At 41.8% G+C, this 27,918-nt stretch overlaps 3 protein-coding genes across 5 annotated transcripts; 2 read left to right on the top strand and 1 right to left on the bottom strand.

Moving 5' to 3' along the window:
• Positions 1-1,326: 1,326 nt before the first annotated feature.
• On the bottom strand, positions 1,327-6,995 carry fbxo9 (F-box protein 9). Its single transcript, XM_023993661.2, has 13 exons — positions 6,870-6,995; positions 5,951-6,031; positions 4,947-5,081; positions 4,781-4,838; positions 4,157-4,244; positions 3,882-4,009; positions 3,367-3,481; positions 3,063-3,181; positions 2,772-2,862; positions 2,580-2,675; positions 2,353-2,446; positions 1,914-2,074; positions 1,327-1,795 (listed from the first exon to the last, which is right to left on the bottom strand). The coding sequence occupies exons 1-13, from the start codon at positions 6,870-6,872 to the stop codon at positions 1,687-1,689; spliced, it is 1,278 nt and encodes a 425-aa protein (XP_023849429.1). The 5' UTR covers positions 6,873-6,995; the 3' UTR covers positions 1,327-1,686.
• Positions 6,996-10,309: 3,314 nt separating this feature from the next.
• On the top strand, positions 10,310-20,254 carry LOC111968108 (serine/threonine-protein kinase ICK). Of its 3 annotated transcripts, none has more exons than XM_023993662.2 (14): positions 10,310-10,458; positions 10,907-11,217; positions 11,878-11,932; positions 12,993-13,114; positions 13,243-13,322; positions 13,410-13,542; positions 15,037-15,208; positions 15,487-15,654; positions 15,914-16,315; positions 16,527-16,729; positions 17,072-17,232; positions 19,208-19,315; positions 19,484-19,591; positions 19,897-20,254. In XM_023993662.2, exons 2-14 carry the CDS (start codon positions 11,117-11,119, stop codon positions 20,049-20,051), a joined length of 1,968 nt encoding a protein of 655 aa, XP_023849430.1. In that variant the 5' UTR covers positions 10,310-10,458; positions 10,907-11,116; the 3' UTR covers positions 20,052-20,254. The 3 variants fall into 3 exon arrangements, with proteins under 3 accessions (XP_023849430.1, XP_023849432.1, XP_023849431.1); XM_023993664.2 differs by having other exon boundaries at positions 19,484-19,624; positions 19,897-19,987; XM_023993663.2 differs by lacking the exon at positions 19,484-19,591.
• A 1,512-nt stretch (positions 20,255-21,766) lies between these two features.
• LOC111968110 (glutathione S-transferase 3) lies at positions 21,767-27,710 on the top strand. The gene is made up of 7 exons (XM_023993665.2): positions 21,767-22,077; positions 22,319-22,422; positions 22,604-22,655; positions 22,744-22,876; positions 23,021-23,162; positions 26,479-26,604; positions 27,082-27,710. Exons 2-7 carry the CDS (start codon positions 22,336-22,338, stop codon positions 27,208-27,210), a joined length of 669 nt encoding a protein of 222 aa, XP_023849433.1. The 5' UTR covers positions 21,767-22,077; positions 22,319-22,335; the 3' UTR covers positions 27,211-27,710.
• The last annotated feature ends 208 nt before the right edge of the window (positions 27,711-27,918 follow it).

Genomic DNA, 27,918 nt, shown 5'->3' on the forward strand with positions numbered 1-27,918 from the left:
TTATGTCCTCACAATCTGTGAATAGACTGCAAAATCAGATTTGGATCCACAGTAATCTGTAGAAATGTACTCAGTTTTCTAACAATACAAGTGAAGCCAGCCTCGAAGCTGTTGCATTTGTAATGTCACTGAGATTGGAATTAATAAAAGCATTCATGCTTCGTCTGGATCTCTCATGGTGTATTTCAGGCATCATTCTAGAATCTAGATGGAGCACTCTGATCAAGCCACAGCCATTACTGCTTCCTCATTAGCATCATCACCCTCAGGGCACATTGCAATTATCACTTACATGGATATTCCCTAGCTACAGTATCTCACTCCTTGTTATTATTAAGACAGCTATTTTACAGTAAGCTTATTATTTATATTATAGATATAAATCATTTTAAAGTGTGTATTCAGTTTTGCACCCCATAAGTAATCATCATTTCAAGCTTGTGGGGATTGTTATTTCACAAATCTCTGGTGATTTCTTCCTCTGTTGTATGTTAATTTTCCCTGGTTGGTGAACCAAAGTATCACATGGGGAATACTCTGTTTTCAATCCACAGACTTTGATCCATGGGTTATAATCATGACCTTGAAGAGCATGAAAACATGACAGTATTATGACAGTGCTTATGAGGACACACCCCAACATGACACCTGGACAACTATCAAAGGTCATGTGAAAGATCAGATTTCCCCATTATCATGAGAGGAAAGCTAATTTTTAATTGAATTTTTGCATTCAACCATTTTCATTTTGATAAAATTTGCTAAAGAGAACCTTTAATACGATAAGGTAGTGATGCGACGCAGCAAGCTTCCAATCATCATATTTTGTAATCCGATACAAATTTAATGTAGTAGATCAAATATTTTTCTAATCCGTTTCAGTTTTTCAGCCCTGGGTTCCTAGAATATGTAATAGGTGGATTATGTGTGCCTGGGATTTTTTTCTTGTGTTGGGTATGGGGCAGTGTTGTATTATGATTGGGGTTGTGTAAGAACTCTATCAGAGTTTTGTTTTGGTTGTTGGTGTGTGTGCACGCTTTACGCTTTATAGTCACAGATGACAGCACTGTTTAGATTTCAGTTTGCTGCACGGATTCCATTTCCTGGATTCCTGGACTTACAAAGTAGGCCACACTTACAAAGTAGGCCACACGTTTTTACTGCACCAGGCAGCTACAACCACCGAAAAATGTAATTTAATTCAAAACTTCAATTTATAGTGTAATAGATTATACCAAATGCTTTGAGCAGTCAAATGCAACGCTTAGTACACTACTGTTGAGTGTGTCCCCTCTCATCCTAAATCTGACAAGAAAACCAACTACGTAGTTCCCACGTGTTTATTCCAGTTGATCTCCCAGATGGGAGAAAATAGCTTACTACAGAATTAACAAAAATGTGAAAACATTCATTTTTGGGAACAGGTGAAAAACATCCTACTAATGCCATTTTATGTCATCATACTGGACATCGATCCAGTCTTTAAAAGAAGGAATGATTTTTGTTTTCTGTGACAGCCAAAAACATAATGGCTATGTGACCCACTCACACCATAAGATTAGAAGCAGATGCAAGTTGATTGGTATACATACATTCATTAAAAAACATCATTTCAGCCACAAACCAACAGGAAGAGAGTTATGCATTTAGTCTAGGTGATGTGTAAACTCTTCTGTCTCGGTTGCCCTACAATGGGCGTTCAGAAAATGCTGTGTAGCTCTTCACGCGTGCAAAGTAAAAAGATGCGTACATCTGGTCCAAGTCGAAGGCAGTGACAACTGTCTCTCCGGTGGATCTGCAGGAAAAAGTCAACATTAATAACAAATTTTATGTTCCCAATCATTTTTCTCTTGCAATGACATTCATAGACTGAATGCTGTCAAAATCAAAACCCTGGCTAACCAGTGTATTACCTGTAGGTGATGTGGCAGGAATGGTGGATCCAATTCAGCTTGTTGAAGCTCTGGCGCCCCCCGGAGGACAACTGCAGTCCAACGTGAAAGCTGTGTTCTGTCTCGGGCGCCGCTGGGATCCGCCGGCAGAACCGAGAGATTCTCTGGTACTCTGCCACCTTCTGTCAAGAGAACACACACAGGGAGTCAGAACTGGACAGCCAAAGCACTCTTCAATCGTCTGTGGACGATGACACGGGTCTAAGAAGTCTGAAGTGTTAACGATTTGGTCATTTGTAATTTTCTCCTTGTATTCTGTGTCCTGCACTGCACCAGTTGACCCAGTTAATGTGTGAGGAAACTGCCTATCTTGTTGTGTTTAAGTTATAACAGGAATGGAAAATATGCAAATAACTTTCCACATCAAGTTATCCCTGTCCAATGCTGTAACTTCTCTCACCTCTTCTTTTCTCTTGGAGACAACAACAAAGACTTTGGTTTGATTGTCTGTGTCCTGCGACAGACGATAATGACCACACATAATGGACTCCACCCTGTGTAAAGGGAAAATTAAAGCCATTAATGTTACAAATCAAACCGTTCTGACAACAACAAAAAAAATAACATTATTGCCCTGAAATGTTACACTCCAGACTTGGATGACAGTGTATGTTGTGTTCTAAATACCTGGTGTTCCTGCTACGTAGACGGGGAACAGTGACCAGTGGGTCCTCAGGCGTGGTCAGCATCATGACTTGGCCATCAGGGAAGAAACGCAGATATCTGGGGACACAAACAGTACACCTAGTCTTGTCTGACTGCATGATAGATCATTAGCATATCACAACAAGGAAACCAGTGACTGACTGAGGCCCCTACCTGTAATACTCCACTTGGTGCCAAGCCCTATAGAATCCATCAAGGGACTCCTCTCCCTGACGGATGTATGCCGTCTTGCTGATGTAAACACCTTCAAAATCAACATTGAAAACCACAGATTGAATTTACCAAATAAAACAATCTAGTTTTAGCTATGCAACTTATGCTAGACATGTCAATTGTGCATTGGTATTGAGGAAATTGACTAGTCTATGAAACAATCCCACTTATCTTAGAAGGGTTTTTCTTTCTCTAAGAAAGATAAATAATTAATGTTCCTTAAATGTTTACCATCAAAGCGCACACGTGGCCTCTCAAGAAACATCTCCCTCCAGGAGTTGAAGGGCACCAGTTTGGTACAGCTCCGGCCCCACGCTCTCAGACAGGCCGAACGCCAAATCTCCGGGTCCCTGAGGAAATATCAACATCGAGGGAAAATAATCATCTCTGTTTCATTTGAAAAACCAATACGTCATTTAGGAGCCTGTTTTGATCCAGTGTAAGGACCAGTCATTCACACCACTGGCGTGAATTAAAATGAATCCAAGCCATGTTCATTGAAAATATGTTGGATTTGTATAGTCTATGGTCTGACCTAGCACAAATGTAGAAGCCTCTACAGACTAAGGAGAGCTGCTCCAGGGCACGTAGGTCCAGATCACGGGACACAACCCAGCGGAAGATGTACATCAAGACCTCTGGGGGCAGGGCTGGGGACAGAAACCAGACCGTAAATACAGTATAATAATAGAGTAGTGCCAATCTAATATGCTTCCAGACAGTGGTTTATTGAGACGTTTCCATCCTGACCAAGATCCCAGTGGGATTGAAACACTGTGTGTGTGTCTTAATAAACCACTGTGGGAGCATATTATGAGCGTTGCCAACATTACTTTTTACATGTTATTCATATCTTCTGTCTAGGACCTGAATTGCGGTGGTCTTTGTAGCTCAGTTGGTAGAGCATGGCACTTGTAATGCCAGGGTAGTGGGTTCGATTCCCGGTACCACCCATATGTAAAATGTATGCACGTATGACTAAGTTGCTTTGGATAAAGTAATCTGCTAAATGGCATATATTATTATTATTATTGCCTGAGCACTCCCTACCTGAGATGTGCATCTGAGCCATATCCACCTCAGGAACACATATCTTCAGAGAGTTGTCTTGCAGAGTGAGCTGCTGATGGAAGTAGGCCAATAGATCCTCTATTTCACCATCCATGTCATTCTCATTGCTAGGAAACAGATATGCAGTGTCACACATGGTAGGACTTGTATGGAAAAGAGGAGTGACAATGAGTTCAGATGGAGCACACTTTCAATGTGTACGGTATTCATTGTAATGTTACAAATTGCCAAAGTATTACGATAAAAAGACGTACCTGCCATCTGGATCAGGGGAACGACTGTAGTTGATTTTGAACTCAATGTCAGGCACAATCTGCATAGCCCTGCGATAGTACTTAATTGCTGCAAATTAGGGCAGGAAAAGGGTTTAGCTGTGCTTTTATGTAAAACCATTATTCCCAATCCCAACTACAGTCACACAAGAATCCCATTCAAGTCATGGTACTGATATTAGTATTTTTTTGCCGCATCATTTTATAATCATCAATAAGATACTTTGATACATACTGACTATGATCATTAGCACATCACAACAAGGAAACCAGTGAGTGACTGAGGCCCCTACCTGTAGTCAAGCCCTATAGAATCCATCAAGGGACTCCTTTAGACATGACACAAAAAAATTATATCGGTTCCATGACTTGAATGTGAGTTTTGCCACAAATGCTAAAATATTACTCAACTAAACCAAAGCATGGATTGCTGTCATACCTTGTCCATAGACTGCTTAGAGGGCAAGGAAACCAATGTGTCACTTTGTAATTGGGTGAACCATCCCTTTAAAAGGTCCATAATTTTAACCATACTGAGAAAAAATACTAATTTTCAAAAGTGAGTGCTATTTTGCCTTTCTCAACTTGTCTCACAGACATGCATACCTTCATAAACAGCTCCATTCTCTTCTTCCTCGACAGCTTTAAGGAACAACTCTCTGGCCTAAGACAAAGAAACAAAAGATGGTAATGATAATGAAGATGACTATTAGCATGCAGTCAAATCTGTTGTAAAACTACTATTCTAAATGGCTGAAACAAAAGGGCTGACTTTTTCCTCCCGGGCCAGTTCCTGTTTTCTTTTCAAGTCTGCAGCTCTCGACGACAGTCCTCGGTTCCCCCCATTGGACGCAGAGTTGGGCTTCAGTTCAGACATCCACTGGGCCCTGAACACATTGAGCTCCACCTAGACATATGGACAATGATGTACAAGTGACTAACATGAAGCGTTTTCTTATTGCCTGGGTCAAGTAAAGTGAGCAGTCTAGTAAGTTTAGCCTGCTCTGAGGTTACCCCAGTGGGCAGGTGAAAACAAGAAAGCATTCCAGTAGCCTTAAACAGATCTTTCTAGTTCCTCCCTATTGTTTAAGTAAAAGACTGACAATTGATGTAAATCCAGCAAGTTAAGACCTGCTTGATATTTTTTTTTTACTGAGAACAACCAAAACACAAAGAACTCCAGTACTGATCTTTCTGATTCCTCCCCTATGTGTAGGTGAATAGCAGCCAATATAATATTGCACTTCTGCATGAAAAAAGCTTGTAAAATTTCTCAGGGCAAGTGATCATAATCTTCAGCCAACCCAAAAAAAAATACACCTGGTGCCTTTAAGACTTTAATGTGTACACACACAAAATGAAAAAGCATGAGCTACAACACTCCATCGTGTAAGCTTTGTTAATCATAACTGAGTGCATGTCTGCTATCATGAAAAACATTTAATAAAGTCAATATGGATTTCTACATTTAAAAAGACTTCATTATCACGCAATCCTGAGACGTAACAATAATTGTGTAGACTTTGTATTGTGGTGCAGCGGTCTAGGGCACTGCATCTCGGTGCTAGAGGTGTCACTACAGACCCTGGTTCGATTCTGGTCTGTATCACAACCGGCCGTGATTGGGAGTCCCATAGGGCAGAGCACAAATGGCCCAGCATCATCCGGGTTAGGCCGGGGTAGCTTGTAAATAAGAATTTGTTCTTAACTGACTTGCCTAGTTAAATAATGGCTAAATAAATAATACAAAATATTCTGTCAAACAAGTCATCTTACGTAGAGGTTTGCATCATCAGTACTTCCATTCTCTCCATCTTGATCTTCTACAATGCCAAGAGAATTGATAACGCTTTCAGCCTGGGCAGAAAAACATGTTTTGTTAAAATAACTAGGCCTAAAACATGGACTGTTTGGCTGTCTAACAAATAGGGTTGAAATAAATCAGCAAATATTGAAGTCATTAACCAAATACAAGCTTTGTTTATGGGAGTAATGTGGTTGGACAGAAAGACAAGCCCAACAAATATTCAAGGAGGATGGGATCACGGTTGAAGTTACTTTGAGGTGTAGCATGCACAATGTGCACACGTTAAGTAGAACACATAGCTAGCTAGCTCCTAGTAATCAAACAAATTTGGCACCACATAGCTTGCTAACTGGAGACGAACTGCATTGGCTTTCGCCTCTGCCCAGCAAGGCACTAACTTAACGTTACCTAAACATGTGACGAACAGGAAGCAAGCATGGTTTAGCACGCCACATTGCCAGAATTTACTTTTCAGACAGTTAAGCTTGTCTATTCATCTTTTGACAGCTGGTCATTTTTAATGTATCAATACATTAACTACCAGTAGCTAACTAGTTAGCAAACGTTTACTAGTTCGTATCATTGTGGGACTCCCCAGTGGCGCAGCAGTCTAAAGCACTGCATCTCAGTGCTAGAGATGTCACTACAGACCCTGGTTCGATTCCAGGCTGTATCACACCGGCCGTGATTGGAAGTAAGAAGTTGTTCTTAACTGACAAAAGGTAATTTTTTTTACATGCATGTTTACGACTACGGGACACGTCATGCAACCACCAGCAGTAGGCGTGAGTGACCATAGCTAACGTTAGCTAGCTAGCTAGCTAGCTAGCTCGACAACAAGTAGCCGTGTGCAAGGATTAGCCTAAAAAACAAACGACATTGAGCTACCATTATGGCTTATCTGTAAGCTCTTCTGTTGTCCGTAAACGTTTTCAGGAAAGGGTCTACAGATCACGGTCAGAAAAACGGACAACACAACGTGGAAATTTGAGGGATCGCAGAAATGCAGCCATTTCGACGACGTGCTGAGTACTGTGTGTAGCTAGAAAGCCACTTACAAGGGTGTGTGGGCGTGACGTCGGTACACCACGTGACTAACTATTCTACACTATATCAGCACACGTATCACAGAAGTTTTTACCTTTCTGCTTTAATGATTTTGTTGTAGGTTAGTACATGGGCCACACAAAAAAGTATCATCCTTCCTTGATTAGCATCTTTTGCTAAAATCGTTCCATCGTAGAGTGATCCTGATTCCTGACTGTACCATGTAGGGTGTGTTATTGTTATGAAAGAGAAAGAGAAAGTTGAGGTACATCTCAATATAGTCTGAATTGGCTTCTTCTCTTCTCACAACTTGGAAAAACAGGACTGGTAAAAGCAATATGGTGGATCTCTCCCTTCTACTAGGAATTAGCTTTACCTGTCTAACTAATTTCCCTTTAGTGCAGATGAAGGAAATGAAGAAGCCACTTTATGCTATTGAGATGGACCCAAATGTTTTATTTTATTAAACTTCATAACATAAAAAAAGTGGAATCCTCACCTCTGTCCCACCCTAAAAGCAGCCAATCACAGACTCCCAGCGTACAGTACAAGTCAAACGTTTGGATACACCTACTCATTCAAGGGTTTTTATTTATTTTTACTATTTTCTACATTATAGAATAGTAGTGAAGACATCAAAACTATGAAATAACACATATGGAATCATGTATTAACCAAAAAAGTATTAAACCAATCAAAATATAATTTATATTTTAGATTCTTCCAAGTAATCACCCTTTGCTTTGATGACAGCTTTGCACACTCTTGGCATTCTCTCAACCAGCTTCACCTGGAATGCTTTTCTAACAGTCTTGAGGGACTGAGCACGTGTTAGCTGCTTTTCCTTCACTCTGCGGTTCAACTCATCCTAAACCATCTCAATTGGGTTGAGGTCGGGGGATTGTGGAAGCCAGGTCTTCTGATGCAGCACTCCATCACTCTCGTTCTTGGCCAAATAGTCCTTACACTGCCTGAGGGTGTGTTGGGTCATTGTCCTGTTGAAAAACAAACAATAATCCCCCTAAGCCCAAACCAGATGGGATGGCGTATCGCTGCAGAATGCTGTGTCCCTTGAATTCTAAGTAAAACACTGACAGTGTCACCAGCAAAGCACTCCCACACCTCCTCATTCATGCTTCACGGTGGGAACCACACATGCAGAGATCATCCGTTCACCTACTCTGCATCTCACAAAGACACGGCGGTTGAACCAAAAATCTAAAATTTGGACTCATCAGACCAAAGGATAGATTTCCACCGGTCTAATGTTCATTGTTCGTGTTTCTTGGCCCAAGCAAGTCTCTTCTTATTATTGGTGTCCTTTAGTAGTGGTTTCTTTGCAGAAATTCAACCATCAAGGCCTGATTCACGCAGTCTCCTCTGAACAGTTGATGTTGAGATGTGTCTGTTACTTGAACTCTGGGTCTTCCTTTCCTGTGGCAGTCCTCATGAGAGCCAGTTTCATCATAGCGCTTGATGGTTTTTGCAACTGCACTTGAATAAACTTTCAAAGTTCTTGAAATTTTCCATATTGACTGACCTTCATGTCTTAAAGTAATGATGGATTGTCATTTCTCTTTGCTTATTTGAGCTGTTCTTGCCATAATATGGACTTGGTCTTTTACCAAATAGGGCTATCTTCTGTATACCACCCCTACCTTGTCACAACACAACTGATTGGCTCAAACGCATTAAGAAGGAAAGAAATTCCACAAATTAACTTTTAACAAGGCACACCTGTTCATTGAAATGCATTCCAGGTGACTGCCACATGAAGCTGGTTGAGAGAATGCCAAGAGTGTGCAAAGCCATCATCAAGGCAAAGGGTGGCTACTTTGAAGAATCTCAAATATAAAATATATTTAGATTAGTTTAACACTTTTTTGGTTAATACATGATTCCGTATGTGCTATTTCATAGTGTTGATGTCTTCACTATTATTCTACAATACAGAAAATAGTCAAAATAAAGAAAATCCCTGGAATGAGTAGGTGTGTCCAAACTTTTGACTGGTACTGTAAATTTTCATAAAAAATAAATGGGAAAGCTCAATTTAGTTCACCGTAGCAGTATGTGGATACCTTGACCCAATTGGACCCCTGCTTCTCCATACTCATTACTCAACCAGCCACGTTCCCTAACCCTCCCCAGTAGATCTGTAAGGTGGAAGCAATTTGGTGGAAGCTCCTCCATATACTTATTCAGACCCTTCAGATCTTCAAACATCGAAGGGTTAGGGCCAAGAAGAGGGTCAGGGAGGGAACTCGTTATACCAACTCTTTCGAAAGCTTCACAGAGGCGCCTTCCCACTTCTGACACCAGTGACGCAACTGGTAGAGGGGGTGGAAACAGGAAAGGTCACCTGGACCCAAGCAGGGAGTGTGGGTTGGCAGCTACGAAAGCTTGGTGAAGCTTGCTAACTGTGAAGCTGCTGAAGAAGCTAACGTTAGTCAACTCCAACTGACGCAACATAACAATATGACATGGCATTATGTGTTGAAAATTGGGTTGGTGTCAGGTCAAATTATTTATATATACACTAGATTGCGCACAGGGGGCACTGTTCTGAAGCCACCACACCTCCATCTTGGCACTCCCTCGCGGTGTAAAAAATATTTTGGAAGCTATAGAAATGCATTTATTAATGTCTACATTTGTTTTTGCCACGTTGGTTCTATTTCAGACACCTTAATGAATACTTTTCAAATATATTATGTGAGATAAACAGAAAAATAAAAGATGAAAAGTATATAAAACATTTTCTTTAAAGTATAGTTTTTTGAAAGTTCTGTTACTGTCCCCACTACAAAAAAAATAATATTAAATACATGTTATTTTGTTCTTGAAAAATGTAATGAAATACCGTAGAATTCCATTTATTGCTATGGAGGACTGCTCCTTCTGGGGAGTGCCAATATGGCTGACCAGTGGCTGGAATTCCAACTCGGGACGCTTTCTAGAGCTCCGACTTTCAAACCACTGACGTCATATGTTCTTTTGAATATGGCATAAACCCTGGATTGCATATGCTATTGTCACGTTCAGATCGATTTTTCGCAGTCGTATTTTTTCAGTTGCTTTGAACGCACTGAAGTCGGACATTTCCGAGTTCCCAGTTCCGAGTTCTTTTGAACGCGGCATTATATAAATCATTGGTCAAAGCAGAGATGATACGCTATGAACGCAGGCTTGGTCAGATGTGGTAAGAACACCAAGTCCAGTAGATGGCGGTAATGTGACATAACATTGGTTGTCAACCTCCGTCAAACACCACTGATGTAGAATTCGCAAATCTGGGACGCCCTTGGTCGCGCAGCTGTGATTTATTGTGATGGGCCTGGAGGTAAAGTGAGTGAGTGTGCTCGACTCTATACAAATAGTTTAGTGGTGTTGTCTTCAAATGTCCGTTATTCGAGTTGAAACGGATTGGGTGAGTGTCTTTTTAACTATTTTGACTTTGCTTTTTGTCATTATTATCAGCAGAAGTCACAGATTGATCGTGTGTCTAGCTAACGTTAACCTTAGCTCGACTGCAACATCTGTTGTTTCTCGTTGCAGCAGTAGCTATGTAACCATAACATGACATTCTGGTCAGAAATCTGACCAGACAGTTTTTACTCCTAAAATCGTATGCATGCCTGCCCTGTAGGTAACGTTTGCTAGGTAGCTAGTAATGAAATAGGCTAAAACAGTCTGACTACTGTCTGTTGAAGGTCTAGTCAGAAGATAATTTGCATGAAATTAGAAACCATCTGTCTCAGATTCCTTGTATTGTCTGGAAACGGAAAAATACGTGTATATTTCTCCCCTGTGATTGAATTTCTGGTTCTATGGCTTCCTCTAATGACACCCCACCCCTTCCCATCCCTTTTCCCCAGGAGGAGGCAAGAAGCCCATGACAACATGAGTCCTCCAGCTGTGCCTGTGGTCCACTGTTGTTGTCGCAGGAACATCAGGTTACACTCAACAGCTGCAGGGGGCTGCCAGTCTACCACCTCTGTGTTCCTTCAACCTACCACCTCTCTGTGTTCCTTCAGCACGTATTGATCTGATCTGCCCCTGGGCGATGGTGAGGAGAGGGCAGCACCATGAATAGATACACCACGCTCAGGCAGCTCGGGGATGGCACCTACGGCTCAGTCATCCTCGGCCGCAGCCTGGAATCAGGAGAACTGGTCGCAATTAAGAAGTGAGTGGAGGTCACATTGTCATAGCATTGTTAGTATGAAAAAAAGATGGCTGTGATCTCTGTGTGCAATTTTTGAAGGGTTGGTGTATAGTTACATATTATCCTCTGGTACCTAAATTGAAGGGCTTCAGCTTACAAGTTGTTGTAGCTGCTAAGCCGTGTAGTAAAATTAGCTGCCAGTGCCTATGGGATTCGCTAGGAATGGCATTAGCCGGTGGCCAATCCCACGCGTGGTTAAGCTGACAGCTGTCTAGGCAGATGTAGACGAATGAAAGTGCACGGATGACTGACAGGCCCACCTATTTGGCTGATTTGAAAAAAAGGCATCTGTTGGTGAGTACCTTTGGGCAGCATCATAAAAACTTCTGGCTTCTAGTTATAGCTTTGACAGGAAGTATGTGGGGAGTTCGGCAGCCACAGAATAGTTGCATAAATCTATGATGTTGGTGACGTCGCTCACTTGAGATTGAAATGGACAGGGCCTCGGCCTACATGTTATAAGCCTGCTCTTTTCAATCATACATTTTATGCGTATTCATCCAACTTCTTATATCAATGAAAAGAGTCCCAATATGTTTTACAATAAAAAGTATGATCTATGATATGTTGATCCTTTTAATTCAGTTAGGCTAATCATAAATGATTGCATATTTGTTTCAGAATGAAGAGAAAATTCTACTCATGGGAGGAATGCATGAATCTTCGTGAAGTCATAGTAAGTTCTCCTTTTCAGATATGATGCTTGTGGGTAAAATGCTCCACCTATTGCAGTGTTTTCCCTAGGATTTTTTTTACAGCAGTGGTGGAAAGGGTAGGCACTGCACCACACCGGTATAGGGCAGCCTAAAGAATACATCCTATGCTTTCAGTTGTCTACTGTTTCACCAGTTAGTGTTTTTGTACCACCATTTCAATTCCACCTCTACTCAGAACCACAGAAACCAGCACAAAGAATCTAGAAGGTGACTCTTGTGTGTACTGTCTTTGGATTTTAACTCTCTAGTTCCTCACTCAGACCTAGACATTCATTCTTTGCCGAGAGCTTGAATCCAAAGGAGCGTAGCAGCATTCTAGAAGAAACCAGCCCTCCAGGGATCTTGGTTAGAATGTCAGCTGTAAATAGCATGTGCCACCACCAAGACCCATAATGACTTTCCCCTCTACTCAAAACTATGGCATGGTGAAAGTTGCCTCCATTTACCTCCATACTTTTCAGCGCATGGGAAAACTTCACCCGCATTTACTATGATCTGCTCTAGTTTTCTTTATTACACCTGAGTTATAAAGCATAAAGAAATCCCTAAAGGCTGCACCTTAAGAAATACCAGTTGTTCCCCACACTGTACCCAAGATAATATACAGTTTATTCATGCTTTGATTGTTAATCAATGTTTTTATTTTGAACTAAAGCGTATTTGTTGTATGCCAGTTTTAAGGGTCAGATCTTCTATGTCTTACCTTTTTATGTTTCTAAGTCTGGAGGCCGACTGCAACTTAATTGGGGAGAATGGGCTCGTGGTAATGGCTGGAGCGGAATTATTGGAATGGTATCAAATACATCAAACAAATGGTTTCCAGGTGGTTGATGCCATTCCATTCGCGCCGTTTCAGCCATTGTTATGAGCCGTCCTCCCCTCAGCAGCATCCTGTGGTATCTAAGTCTGGCCATGATGGAGTGTCGCAGAGCTGTTTTTGATGATTTACAGATTGAGGTTATTTCCCTCATGCTTTGTCTTGATTGCTAAGGTACCATCTAATTCGTTCACTCCTTTCAGTCCTTGAAGAAACTCAACCATGCGAATGTGGTCAAACTCAAGGAGGTTATACGGGAAAATGACCACTTGTACTTTGTGTTTGAATACATGAAGGAGAACTTGTATCAACTAATGAAAGACAGGTAAATATAGCTTTTTTTGATTCACATAGCTTAAATATAGGCTATTTGAAATGGGTTTAGTGCTTTGGGGATAAATGTCAGTAGGTCAAAATCATAGCTCATATATTGTTATTTGTATCATGTTACAGGTCTCGGCTGTTTCCTGAATCTGCCGTGCGAAATATTATGTTCCAGATACTGCAGGGATTAGCTTTTATTCATAAGCATGGTATGATTACAATGATACACTAGCACTTTTTTTACTAATGCTTTTTACTTGTTACTTTGTATGCTCACTGTATGATTTTCCCCCTAGGATTTTTTCACAGGGATATGAAACCTGAGAATCTTCTGTGCATGGGACCAGAGCTTGTGAAAATAGCTGACTTTGGGCTTGCCCGTGAGATAAGATCTCGGCCGCCATACACAGATTATGTTTCAACAAGATGGTTAGTTTTGTTACCTCCATATGATGGGTTTATGTGTCACTAACCACATTTCTATCCACAGTTTTTATGCGAGTAAAGTCATACCGTATATAAAAAATAAATCACGCCATTTGAGATGGAAAAATGAAGATTCGGTACAATTGTATAAATGCCTACAGATAATTTGTTAATTCGACATGGTGGGATATTTTTGTGTCGGTAAAGTTAATAATGCGAGAAATGGCAGTGGAAACGCCTTTATGCGCAAATATTGATATAATAACCATCATATGTCGTGGAATTTCAGTACTGAGAGAGACTTAGTCATTTCTTCAAACAATCATCTTATTGCAATAATGAAACCGTCAACTCAGTCTTGACTGTTAGGCTGAGAGCCTACCCTTTACAGACCATGCTGTTCCTTATATTCCTCATACCATGATTGCTCAATCATAGCTGGTTCAACCCCCCCCCCCCCCCCCCTATAGATAAGTCACTGGGTTCATCCTATGGTCATCTGCCTCTGGTGCTGTCTCCCAGATGCCAGGAAGATTGGGACTACTAAGGCCTTTGCTCTGTTCCTCCAGGCTCTCTCTATCTCGGTGACACCCACCGCATCTTATCTATGGAATGCCAGCTGTAGGTTTTTACTTAGCCATCACTTAATCAGTTGCCAGTCCCAGCTTCAAAAAACTCCTCTCATTTCACTCAGGATGAAGGAAATATCGTACTACAGTATTAGTTAAGTAAATCATTTCTAACTATTAATCTCAAACAAATAAGGTGAATACAATTTTTTTTCCCTCACACATATCAAAGTAAACTTTGAGTCACTCGATAATATGGTGTTTGGCCCTCCCACTACGACTTGGGAAACCATACAGTTTATAAGGCTACAGATGAAATCAGTTATGATGAACTTCACAGGGTGGTGAAAGTGCACGGTGATGAGCTGATGCTGCTTTCCAATAAATATTGAGGGTCTTATTCTGGTGACATGATGATCGATGCTTGAATGCCATTTGACAAATAAAAAAATATTCTCGCTCTTATCCATAATCTCATCATATACAGTAGGCCAGCCTACCCGTACTGTATCTGTGCGCTGTTGGCTAGAGCGCATGTGCCAAGCCCAGAGTAGACACATTTGCTATTTAACGCAACACTTTTTGTGACAAAACTATTGATAGAGTTGAAAGTCCGATGGAAACACATTGAACTTTAGATTTTTATCCGGTACATAAAAACATAAGCATTTTGTGTGCACTACGTCATCACACACGTCAGTTTGGTGGAAACACCACTGGTGGGAAAATGCACATATTTTCAATGCGAATTTTAGAATCTTCGCCAATTGGATGGAAACCTAACTACTGACACCATATTTAGTTATATCTGAATTTATTTGTCTAATTTTCTGTCAATTTGTGACATGAAACCTCTTGTATTTCTCTCATCATGGGGAGCATCGACCAGCCTATAAAGCCCTTCTCCCTTCCCTGCGTTGTCTTCCAGGTACAGAGCTCCAGAGGTGCTGCTGAGGTCCACCTCGTACAGCTCTCCCATAGACCAGTGGGCTGTGGGCTGCATCATGGCAGAGCTTTACACCCTCAGGCCTCTGTTCCCTGGCTCCAGTGAAGTGGACACCATCTTCAAAATCTGCCAAGTCCTGGGAACTCCAATGAAGGTAGCCTTGTTCTCCGGGGCTGTTAGATCCAGAATATCAGCCAAAAGCAAGCTATACTGTCCTCACATCGTCATGTAAAATGTATTTTGGTGGTGTTAAATACATAAATCAAACTTCACTGAAGATGTGATCAGTCTTGTGTAATGTGCTTTTGAAATGACAAACTTCACAGATTATTTTTGTCATAACATTTAAAAAACAGTTACATCTATCTATTTTATTACTATATGGTAAAATAAGCAGGTCAATAATCATTGTGTTGGATCCACTTCTTCTAGAATGACTGGCTGGAGGGCTTCCAGTTGTCAGCAGCCATGAATTTCCGCTGGCCCCAGTGTGTCCCCAGTAATCTGAGCAGTCTGATCCCCAACGCCAGTACTGAGGCCATCCAACTGATGAGAGACCTACTCCAGTGGGACCCTAAGAAGAGGCCAGCCTCTGCCCATGTAGCAAACCCTGGCTGGGGCATATCTCTGTTATAATCTATGCTTAAATAAATGTTTAGAATGGATCCTTAGAATAGTTATTTTACCATCCACCGATAGAATGGTGAATACTGAAATAATTATTAGATTTAAAGCTATGTTAGCTTGTACATTGCTAAACAGGTTAGATATTCTAACATTTCATGGCATGTTAACTGATTAATATGTCCTGCTTAGGGATCCTTCAAAGCCAATCAATTATTTTATTCTACATTTGCAGGCCCTCAGGTACTCCTACTTCTACGTGGGTCAGGCGTTGGGCACACCTCAGCAGATCCTGGAGCAGGGCAGGCCTCAGCCAGGTCCCCTACCTCCACAGCCACCACAACCATTACAGCAGCCCCTGCAGCAGCTACAACCACTGCTGCTGCTCAAGCCAGCGCCCCCTCCCCAGCCAGCGCCCCCTTCCCAGCCAGCACCCCCAAATCAGCATTTCACCTCGTCCAGGCCCTTGCAACAGATCCATCCAGCCCCAGTCTCAGCCCCCACCCCAGTTCCATCATACCAGAGGCACTCAAAGCTGTTGCGAGAGCAGCCCAACCGCATGGTGAAGCAGGAGGAGACTGAGAGGGCCCCACAGACTCGCTTAACTTACGTTGTTGACAAGAGCTTGCAGAGCCAGGTGAGTTTTTAGTCACCAACCAGGGCTACTTGAGCACGGCAAGCATTCATCAGTGTAATGTCATTAAATGTTAGAATACCTTGTTAAATGAATACAAAATGAAATGGCTAGGAATGGAAAGTTGATGAATTCTTCAGAAATGTAATTTAACTGTTTTTCTTCCTTCTCTCTCCATAGAGATTGTTAATACACCATTTCCTTTTTTTAACAGTTGACCCAGGAGGCTGAGAATGCCAACTTCTTAAGCTATCAGATGAAACCTAAGGGTGGAGGACGCCGGCGATGGGGCCATGGCACAGGCCTCCTAAAGGGTGACGAGTGGGATGACTTTGAGGACTCGGAGCTGACCTCACTAACTTTTCTGGGCAAAACAAAATTTCCTACAGAAAAACGAAGAGAGGAGACTTTGAGCAGGTGAAGATGGTCTCCCTGCGTTATCCCAGTGACCTGCTTTAACCTGCGTTATCCCAGTGACCTGCTTTAACCTGCGTTATCCCAGTGACCTGCTTTAACCTGCGTTGTACCTGCTTGTAAACCTGCTTTATACCCAGTGAACTGCGTTAATCTGCGTTATCCCAGTGACCTGCTTTAACCTGCGTTATCCCAGTGACCTGCTTTAACCTGCGTTATCCCAGTGACCTGCTTTAACCTGCGTTATCCCAGTGAACTGCGTTAATCTGCTTTATCCCAGTGACCTGCGTTATCAGTCTGATCTTTTCAGATAAGGGCTTTATGTATTTCTGTTATGCCTTTCAGGTACGGAAATGTTTTGGATTTTAGCAGCCCCAAAGTTAAGGGGCAGGTGACGACAGGTGACGATGCACCTTTGAATCTGAACAAGGCCATGTCCTACCAGGAGCCTTCGAGGACAGCTTCTGCCAAACAGTATTACTTGAAGCAGTCAAGATATCTACCAGGTAGAAAATACAAAAACATTACCTTCCTTCCAAGTGGATATTTCTAATAAGGCACTTCCAGTTAGTGCCAATGTACACTACTGTTCAAAAGTTTGGGGTCACTTAGAAATGTTCTTGTTTTTGAAAGAAAACACATTTTCTGTCCATTTTAAAATAACATCAAATTGATCAGAAATACAGTGTAGACATTGTAGTAAATTACTATTGTAGCTGGAAACGGCTTTTAAAACAAAAAAGGGGATATCTACATAGGCGTACAGAGGCCATTATCAGCAACCATCACTCCTGTCTTCCAATGGCACGTTGTGTTAGCTAATCCAAGTTCATCATTTTAAAAGGCTAATTGATCATTATAAAACCCTTTTGCAATTATGTTAGGACAGCTGAAACTGTTGTGCTGATTTTAAAGAAGCAATAAAACTGGCCTTTAGACTAGTTGAGTATCTGAAGCATCAGCATTTGTGGATTCGATTACAGGCTCAAAATGTCCAGAAACAAAGACATTTCTTCTGAAATTCAACAGTCTATTCTTGTTCTGAGAAATGAAGGCTATTTCATGCGAGAAATTGCCAAGAAACTGAAGATCTTGTACAATGCTGTGTACTACTCCCTTCACAGAACAGCGTAAACTGGCTCTAACCAGAATAGAAAGAGGAGTGGGAGGCCCCGGTGCACAACTGAGCAAGAGGTCAAGTACATTAGAGTGTCTAGTTTGAGAAACAGACACCTCACAAGTCATCAACTGGCAGCTTCATTAAATAGTACCCACAAAACACCAGTCTCAACTTCAACAGTGAAGAGGTGACTCCGGGATGCTTGCCTTRTAGGCAGAGTTGCAAAGAAAAAGCCATATCTCAGACTGGCCAATAAAAAGAAAAGATTAAGATGGGCAAAAGAACAGACTGGAAGATTGGAAAACAGTGTAATTACAGATTAATTTAAGTTTGAGGTGTTCGGATCACAAAGAAGAACATTCGTGAGACGCAGATGCTGGAGGAGTGCTTGACGCCATCTGTCAAGCATGGTGAAGGCAATGTGATGGTCTGGGGGTGCTTTGGTGGTGGTAAAGTGAGAGATTTGTACAGGGTAAAAGGGATCTTGAAGAAGAAAGGCTATCACTCCATTTTGCAACGCCATGCCATACCCTGTGGACGGTGCTTAATTGGAGCCAATTTCCTCCTACAATAGAACAATGATCCAAAACACAGCTCCAAACTATGCAAGAACTATTTAGGGAAGAAGCCGTCAGCTGGTATTCTGTCTATAATGGGGTGGCCAGCACAGTCACCGGATCTCAACCCTATTGAGCTGTTGTGGGAGCAGCTTGACTGTATGGTACGTAAGAAGTGCCCATCAGGCCAAGCCAATCCAACTTGTGGGAGGTGCTTCAGGAAGCATGGGGGTGAAATCTCTTCAGATTACCTCAATGAATTGACAACTAGAATGCCAAAGTTCTGCAAGGCTGTAATTGCTGCAAATGGAGGATTCTTTGACGAAAGCAATGTTTGAAGGACACAATTAGTATTTCAATTAAGAATCATTATTTATAACCTTGTCAACATCTTGACTATATTTCCTATTCATTTTGCAACTCATTTCAGGTATGTTCTCATGGAAAACAAGGACATTTCTCTAAGTGACCCCGAACGGTGGTTTATATCATAAAATGGGGTCACTATTTGGCATTGAGCCTTCTTTGTCAGTAAACTTTGAACTTGATGTAACTGCCATTTGTCTACCAAATCAGAGGCATAAGCATATGTACATGCTCTGATATAGAATGCCTAATGGTTTTCAAACCTGGATGAAACCACACATTCTTTTCAGCACCTGATTATCAATGATCATCATCTCAAGAGTGGCTATGTTGCTGAGTCATGATGATGTAGTCTTGTTGAACCACAAGGGGCAGCTTGTTGCAAAGGAAATTACATAGCAAACTCTATTTCCTAATCTATCCTATCTAACCCTGCAGGTTTAAGTACTAAAAAGAATATGGCAATAAATTCCAACTACAGTGAAAGCAACCTCTGGGGCAGCAACATTCCTGTTGGAGGAACACTTCCTAACCGAGGCACTCATGGTAATGATTTGTGTTGGGACCAATGTCCTGCATGTTTATCACCTGTCATCCTACTACACTAGTGAGAGGGCTGTGTGGTATAAGCTAGGGTGATGTCTATCTGTGGTGTGTGCTAACAGTATTAAATGTAAGGTACATTTCCTGTTATCTTTGATGGCCCAATCACAGGTTCAAATACTCTTCCAAGTGGATATGTACCGAACTATTACAAAAAAGAGGTTGGCTCTGCCGGGCAAAGAGTGCAACTCGCACCTATAGGGGACTCAACAGCATCAAGTGAGTGATCTATAGGGGACTCAACAGCATCAAGTGAGTGATCTATAGGGGACTCGGCAGCATCAAGTGAGGGATCTATAGGGGACTCGGCAGCATCAAGTGAGGGATCTATAGGGGACTCGACAGCATCAAGTGAGGGATCTATAGGGGACTCGACAGCATTAAGTGAGGGATCTATAGGGGACTTGACAGCATCAAGTGAGGGATCTTTGTAGTCTCGATGCACAGTTGTCAATCCAGGCTAGGTGCTGTGGAGTAATGTAATTCTATTGTAAGGTAATAATGTGGCTTGTCTGCTGTCACAGATTATGCAACCTGGAGGTCGTCTAGCAGAAGTCAGATGGGTGCCTCGTCCTATGTGCCGTCGCCCACCAAGACTACGCCTGGCCTACGGTCTCGCCCCCCAGCACAGGCCATCCATGGACGCACAGACTGGTCTGCCAAATATGGACACCGCTAGTGGCCTCTTTGGGACACTTGTGTTATTTCAGTACTTCAGATTTGTCTTTTCCCTATAAAAGGAAAAATGTATGTTTTCATATCAAAGTATGTACATGTTATACAGCAATAACCTTGGTTTTGTATTAATCTGTGTCTATATTGTTCAATGTACAACTTTTTCAGTGTATGTGTGTATTATATGGATAAATGACCTCTGCAAAATGTTGGTGTCGTTCCATTTTGTTCAGTGACAAATTCCATACAATTGGTTTTGTTTATTGTGTAGCATAACTTTTATTAACCCCTTCTTAAAATGTTTGTTCCATAGATTTTGTAAAACGTCCCCATGACATCCCCACGATCCAGTCTTTATGCATTTTATATTGCAAATATCACTGTGATATTTTGGCCAACACTGTTTTTCTGTTGCCAATTTGTCTTTTTATTTTTTTAAACATATTTTTCTTGGTGCTTTCTTTCATGAGACATTCTGGAATACAGGAAACGCTTGTATCTTGTTCATTTTTATATTTTATTCATTGTTTTTTTTCTCTGAAACAATAACTCTGCTTTATTTCAATCAGAATTAATGACACAATTGGCTTTAGTGTTATCTTTCTTTGTAATGAATTGTGTGGCTAAAAAAATTTTATTGAGAGATTTACTGTACGTTGACTTGGTTTATCTGCTGGGCCAAATTGTAAAAAAATGTATAACTGCCAGTTACCAAATGCCATTGCTAACATTTTATTTATGTGGTACTGTAATGACCATTTCATTAACATTTTTTTTTTGTAATGGTCAGCTCTTTGACATAGTTCTGGTTTATAATCAATAAACTCATTGATATGTGTATATCGTCTGATTTAGTAATTAACTAGTTAAGAACAAATTCTTATTTACAATGAAGGCCTACCGAGTTGTTGTGGATTAACTGCCGGGGAAGAACAATAGATTTTTACTTTGTCAGCTCTGGGTTTCGATCCGGCGACCTTTTGGTTACTGGCCCAACGCTCTGTAACGCACTTGGCTACCTGCCCCCCACAAACGAACAAGGCAAACCAATCCAGATAAAACAAATCGCCTGACAGTGAAGAGAGAACCTCGACAACTGCTGAAGTGTATTTATTTTACTGTTTAAAAGCGAAGTTAAAAACMTATTATTATTTTTTTTACAAAAGAAGGCAGACTGCCACGTGCAGTGCCTCATTTGGATGTGTCTGAAGTCTTGGAGCTTGACTTCCCTACGTTTCTCCTACAAATGGGCCTTGAGCTTGTTTGGAGGTTCTAGCAGGGAGTGCAGCTACGCGTATACCAACGATGCTCGTCCGGGAAACTCGTCCTCTTCCACCGAGCGCGGGGCTTCGGGAGGGACGCACATGGAGCGGTGAGGGAGGAAGGGGACACCCGCCTAGCCAGCCAGATCAGCCGAATCAACCCTAGCGATCAATGGGGTGACAGATGTCGCAGCCAGATCGCCCTCACATCCGCAGTAGAGGAGTAGCTCGTCGGTTTATATACCGAGAAAGAGTCATACGATTTGCAGTTACGGGTTGTGTTGTTTTTGGAGTTCGTATTTTAAAATATTGTCTGTTATAACATCTCCGGTAAGATGGAAAGAGTCGGAGAATATGTGATTAGCCTTCTAATATGATTGTTTCACAATGCATTTGTTATTTTACCCATGATGCCTTGCAGACATGCAAATCTCCAACTCAACTCTCATGTTGGTCATATGACACAGTGCTTGAGGTTCACTTCTTCGTTAGAAGCGTTTCGTAACTTTGTTAATTAACTTATTCGGAGTTCACACAAATGTTTTATTTTAGTTTATCTTTATTTAACTAGGCAAGTCAGTAAATAATAAATTCTTAATTTCAATGATGGTGGGCTAACTGCTTGTTCAGTGGCAGAACGACAGATTTGTACCTTGTCAGCTCGGGAATTCGAACTTGCAACTTTTCGGTTACGAGTCCAACGCCCTAACCACTAGGCTACCCTGCTGCCCCACATTAAAGGTGCATACTTGACTCTCGACATATAAGGTCAGTATTACTTAGACTTATCTAGAAATTATTGGTTGATAATTACACAGACAACCGCATGTTTTGAATGCTTTTGTTTTTCAGCTTAATTGTCTTGTATGTTTCAGTGTTCTAGTTTCAGAGTAGGCTGTTCACAATGTACAGTAATGTATTTGACAGGCATGCATGCACCAAAAAATCTAATGCAATGCATCTAGCACACATGAAAGCGTAATGGAATGTGGTTATTTCTTTCCTACAGTAAACTACAATTTCACCATGTCTGGAAAAGTGGTGTTGACTTATTTTAATGGGAGGGGGAGAATGGAGTCAATTCGATGGCTTTTAGCAGTTGTTGGAGTTGAGGTAAGTAGGCTGAACAAATAAAACACAATTTTACTGTAGGTTGTTTACATGAGTTGAAATAGTGGCTAGAGTGAAATGGTGGCTAGAGTGAAATAGTGGCTAGACAAACATGTGATGCCCACAGATGGATCACTGAACTGGATGTTCTGTCATAATTAAAATATACATTTTATGTCCACAGTTTGAGGAAGTGAATATAACAAAGCGCCAGGAATATGTAAAACTGTTGAGTGGTAAGTTAGGTCACAATGGTAATAGAACTCTGATAACATGCTTATTGATTTGTAGGGTGTTTAATTGTTTCACCTTCATTCTTTTTAGATGGAGCACTCATGTTTGAGCAGGTTCCCTTGGTGGAAATGGATGGAATGAAGCTGGTTCAAACCAAGGCTATCCTGAACTACATAGCAGGGAAATACAATCTCTATGGGAAAGACTTAAAAGAACGAGTCATGTATGTATGACATTTTTTATGATTGAATTCAAACTTTTATTTACTTGTTTGGTTGTATTACAGAGACATAAGTGAAGCTGTTTGTACAAAAAAGGAGGGAAATCTGCTATGGTTTCAAAGGGTTTGGTTTTCATTTACTTTTAGGATTGACATGTATGCTGAGGGCGTGCAGGACTTGATGCAAATGATGATGGCGTTGCCCTTCATGCCGCCTGACGCCAAGAAAACTAAACTGGAGGAGATAGAGAGGAAAGCAACAAGCCGTTACCTCCCTGTGTTCGAGAAGGTACTGTATGATTTGGGCCTTGGCCAGATGGGAAGAGTAGAGCTCACTAAGGGGAGGAAATCTAATCTAAGCTGTTATATTAGCATAACAATTGCAACATACCATGTTTGCTAAGGCAACAGAAAAGAAGATTGGCACGTTTGCACAAGTTGTATTGCATAAAGAGGCTGTCCACTCCCTAGCATACTACTCGCCAATGTCCAGTCTCTTGACAARAAGGTTGATGAAATCCGAGCAAGGGTAGCATTCCAGAGAGACATCAGAGACTGTAACGTTCTTTGCTTCACGGAAACATGGCTCACTCGAGAGACACTAACGGAGTCGGTGCAGCCAGCTGGTTTCTTCACGCATCGCGCTGACAGAAACAAGCATCTTTCTGGTAAGAAGAGGGGCGGGGCGGTATGCCTTATGATTAACAAGACGTGGTGTGATCATAACAACATACAGGAACTCAAGTCCTTCTGTTCACCTAACTTAAAATTCCTCACAATCAAATGTCGACCGCATTATCTACCAAGGGAATTATCTTCGATTATAATCACAGCCGTATATATTCCCCCCCAAGCAGACACATCGATGGCCCTGAACAAACTTTATCTGACTCTATGTAAACTGGAAACCACACATCCTGAGGCTGCATTCATTGTAGCTGGGGATTTTAACAAGGCTAATCTGAAAACAAGACTCCCTAAATTCTATCAGCATATCGATTGTGCTACCAGGGCTGGTAAAACCCTGGATCATTGTTATTCTAACTTCTGCGACGCATATAAGGCCCTCCCCGCCCTCCTTTCGGAAAAGCTGACCACGACTTAATTTTGTTGCTTTCAGCCTACAAACAGAAACTAAAACAAGAAGCTCCCGCGCTCAGGTCTGTTCAACGCTGGTCCGACCAATCTGATTCCACGCTTCAAGACTGCTTTGATCACGTGGATTGGGATATGTTCCGCATTGCGTCCAACAACAACATTGACGAATATGCTGATTCGGTGGGCGAGTTCATTAGAAAGTGCATTGGCGACATTATACCCACAGCAACGATTAAAACATTCCCAAACCAGAAACCGTGGATTGATGGCAGCATTCGCGCGAAACTGAAAGCGCGAACCACTGCTTTTAACCAGGGCAAGGTGACCGGAAACATGACCGAATACAAACAGTGTAGCTATTCCCTCCGCAAGGCAATCAAACAAGCTAAATGCCAGTATAGAGACAAAGTAGAGTCGCAATTCAACAGCTCAGACACAAGAGGTATGTGGCAGGGTCTACAGTCAATCACGGATTACAAAAAGAAAACCAGCCCCGTCGCGGACCAGGATGTCTTTGTCCCAGACAGACTAAATAACTTTTTGCTCGCTTTGAGGACAATACAGTGCCACTGACACGGCCCGCTACCAAAACCTGCGGGCTCTCCTTCACTGCAGCCGAGGTGAGTAAAACATTTAACGTGTTAACCCTCGCAAGGCTGCAGGCCCAGACGGCATTCCCAGCCGCGTCCTCAGAGCATGCGCAGATCAGCTGGCTGGTGTGTTTACGGACATATTCAATCAATCCTTATCCCAGTCTGCTGTCCACATGCATCAAGAGGGCCACCATTGTTCCTGTTCCAAGAAAGCTAAGGTAACTGAGCTAAACGACTACCGCCACGTAGCACTCACTTCCGTCATCATGAAGTGCTTTGAGAGACTAGTCAAGGACCATATCACCTCCACCCTACCTGACACCCTAGACCCACTCCGATTTGCTTACCGACCAAATAGGTCCACAGACGACGCAATCGCACCACACTGCACACTGCCCTAACCCATCTGGACAAGAGGAATAGCTATGTGAGAATGATGTTCATCGACTACAGCTCAGCATTTAACACCATAGTACCCTCCAAACTCGTCATCAAGCTCGAGACCCTGGGTCTCGACCCCGCCCTGTGCAACTGGGTACTGGACTTCCTGACGGGCCGCCCCAGGTGGTGAGGGTAGGTAACAACATCTCCACCCCACTGATCTCAACACTGGGCCCAACAAGGGTGCGTTCTGAGCCCTCTCCTGTACTCCCTGTTCACCCACGACTGCGTGGCCATGCACGCCTCCAACTCAATCATCAAGTTTGCGGACGACACTACAGTGGTAGGCTTGATTACCAACAACGACGAGACGGCCTACAGGAGGAGATGAGGCCCTCGGAGTGTGGTGTCAGGAAATAACCTCACACTCAACGTCAACAAAACAAAGGAGATGATTGTGGACTTCAGGAAACAGCAGAGGGAGCACCCCCTTCCACATCGACGGGACGAGTGAGGGAGAGGGTAGTAAGTTTTAAGTTCCTCGGCGTACACATCACGGACAAACTGAATTGGTCCACCCACACAGACATGCGAAGGCGCAGCAATGCCTCTTCAACCTCGGAGGCTGAAGAAATTCGGCTTGTCACCAAAAGCACTCAAACTTCTACAGATGCACAATCAGAGCATCCTGTCGGGGTGTATCACTGCCTGGTACGGCAACTGCTCCGCCCACAACCGTAAGGCTCTCCAGAGGGTAGTGAGGTCCGCACAACGCATCACCGGGGCAAACTACCTGCCCTCCAGGACACCTACACCACCGATGTCACAGGAAGGCCATAAAGATCATCAAGGACAACAACCACCCGAGCCATGCCTGTTCACCCCGCTATCATCCAGAAGGCGAGGTCAGTACAGGTGCATCAAAGCAGGGACCGAGAGACTGAAAAACAGCTTCTATCTCAAGGCCATCAGACTGTTAAACCCAGCTCACACACTAAACATTTAGTGGCTGCTGCCAACATACTGACTCAACTCCAGCCACTTTAATAATGGGAATTGATGGAAATTTATGTAAAAATGTATCACTAGCCACTTTAAACAATGCCACTTAATATAATGTTTACATACCCTACATTACTCATCTCATATGTATATACTGTACTCTATATAATCTACTGCATCTTGCCATCTTTATGTAATACATGTATCACTAGCCACTTTAAATTATGCCACTTTGTTTATATACCCTACATTACTCATCTCATATGTATATACTGTACTCTATACCATCTACTGCATCTTGCCTATGCCGTTCTGTACCATCACTCATTCATATATCTTTATGTACATTCTTTATCCCTTTACACTTGTGTGTATAAGGTAGTAGTTGTGGAATTGTTAGGTTAGATTACTTGTTGGTTATTACTGCATTGTCGGAACTAGAAGCACAAGCATTTCGCTACACTCGCATTAACATCTGCTAACCATGTGTATGTGACAAATACATTTGATTTGCTTGTGATTTTCTCACAGGCGCTAATTAGCTCCCAGTACCTGGTGGGTTATCAGTTGAGCTGTGCTGATGTCCAGCTACTTGAAACCACCTTGATGTTGGAGGAGACATTTCCAACAATTCTTTCCAAATTCCCTGTTGTTAAGGTAAAGTTGATTACAAATGTATTTTGTTCTTGACAAAATAATCATTAGTCAAATCATCTTGTTACATTTGAGTCTCATCAAAACATGTTAGAGGTTGACATAACCCCAGTAGCATATGAATATCACATACCAGCTCCACAGCACATTTGTTAGATATCAGTATACAATATGACTGGCCATACCGGTTCAAATGTACTGCTACAAAACCCTGGGTGTGTCCCAATAATCTCTCCTCTCTCATGAAGTCTACACTCTTTCAGTACTTCCCACAAATCTCAAAGCATTGGATTAGTGGAGGCATATTTCTTTTACCAGTAGCCTTTCAAATCAGTGAAGGGAAGCGAAGAAGTGCACACTCTAGGAGGAAGGATAGATGATTAGGACATATTACACAGCAGATTTAAAAGAAGGGTAAAAAGAACCATGAATACTTCAGTTGATTCATTCTTGATTGGGTGTGAATGGTTTTCTTTTCAGGCTTTTCAAGGGAGGATGAAAAGCCTACCAGCCATTCACAAGTTCCTGCAGCCAGGCAGCAAGAGGAAGCCTCAATCAGATGACGTATATGTAAAGACTGTGTGTGAGGTGTTAGACTTCAAGCTCTGATGCTCATCTAAACATCAAGTAAAATTGACTTTTAAGAGTTGAAGCTAATATAATACATTATCTATACATTATTCCATATTGTCATTCCAAAGTCATAATTTCTTGTAACATGTTGTGGTGGAGAAATTATGACATAAGCTTATGAATTGTTTAACCCTGGCAATATGAGTGTGGTGTATTGGTTGGAAAACCTGTTTTATAACTAATTCCCTTTGTGCTCACAAGAAGAAGTTTTCGACAATACCCAAGAGAGAACCTTGATTTACTTGGGTGAACGCCCAGAAATAGCCTCTGAGAACTTTATCAGGAGCAGGTGTCTTGTTACACATTCTCTTTTGTACCCAAAACTCCTCGTGCTGAGGATGAATCATGTCTGTGTGAGTTGTGTGTATCCTAGTATAAAAGGTGCTTGAGCTTCTGACCGACCTGTACTGAGTGTGCAGAATTTGTTGTAACCTTTCCACTGGCGTGACTCTTATTAAAGTTAATTTACTAATTGACTTGATGAGTCCTTGATGGTAGTTTCTATTACAATTTGTAAGGACAATTGTTTAACGAGCACAAGTATTTTAGGTTTTCCAATATTGTGCACATAAAGAAAAAGGCTGTTGAACAAACAAAATATCCGCTGTAATTAAACCCTCCGTGTCTGTTGTGAGTTTTCCATCATTGATAGAGGATATTTACTGTCATGCAACTGAATATGAT

This window comes from Salvelinus sp. IW2-2015, linkage group LG8 (assembly GCF_002910315.2).
Source record: "Salvelinus sp. IW2-2015 linkage group LG8, ASM291031v2, whole genome shotgun sequence".
In the NCBI taxonomy this organism is placed as follows: Eukaryota; Metazoa; Chordata; class Actinopteri; order Salmoniformes; family Salmonidae; genus Salvelinus; species Salvelinus sp. IW2-2015.

What these genes read in the sequence shown, in the direction of transcription:
- LOC111968110 (XM_023993665.2), top strand. Translation starts at nt 22,336, where the DNA reads ATGTCTGGAAAAGTGGTGTTGACTTATTTTAATGGGAGGGGGAGAATG. An exon ending in ATATGTAAAACTGTTGAGTG is followed by an intron (nt 22,656 to 22,743) that starts GTAAGTTAGGTC and finishes CATTCTTTTTAG; the next exon opens with ATGGAGCACTCATGTTTGAG. An exon ending in ACCTCCCTGTGTTCGAGAAG is followed by an intron (nt 23,163 to 26,478) that starts GTACTGTATGAT and finishes ATTTTCTCACAG; the next exon opens with GCGCTAATTAGCTCCCAGTA.
- fbxo9 (XM_023993661.2), bottom strand. An exon ending in GGCTTCTACATTTGTGCTAG is followed by an intron (nt 3,182 to 3,366) that starts GTCAGACCATAG and finishes ATATTTCCTCAG; the next exon opens with GGACCCGGAGATTTGGCGTT. An exon ending in TCCTGCCACATCACCTACAG is followed by an intron (nt 1,796 to 1,913) that starts GTAATACACTGG and finishes TTTTTCCTGCAG; the next exon opens with ATCCACCGGAGAGACAGTTG.
- LOC111968108 (XM_023993662.2), top strand. Translation starts at nt 11,117, where the DNA reads ATGAATAGATACACCACGCTCAGGCAGCTCGGGGATGGCACCTACGGC. An exon ending in TATCAACTAATGAAAGACAG is followed by an intron (nt 13,115 to 13,242) that starts GTAAATATAGCT and finishes ATCATGTTACAG; the next exon opens with GTCTCGGCTGTTTCCTGAAT. An exon ending in ACAAGAGCTTGCAGAGCCAG is followed by an intron (nt 16,316 to 16,526) that starts GTGAGTTTTTAG and finishes TTTTTTTAACAG; the next exon opens with TTGACCCAGGAGGCTGAGAA.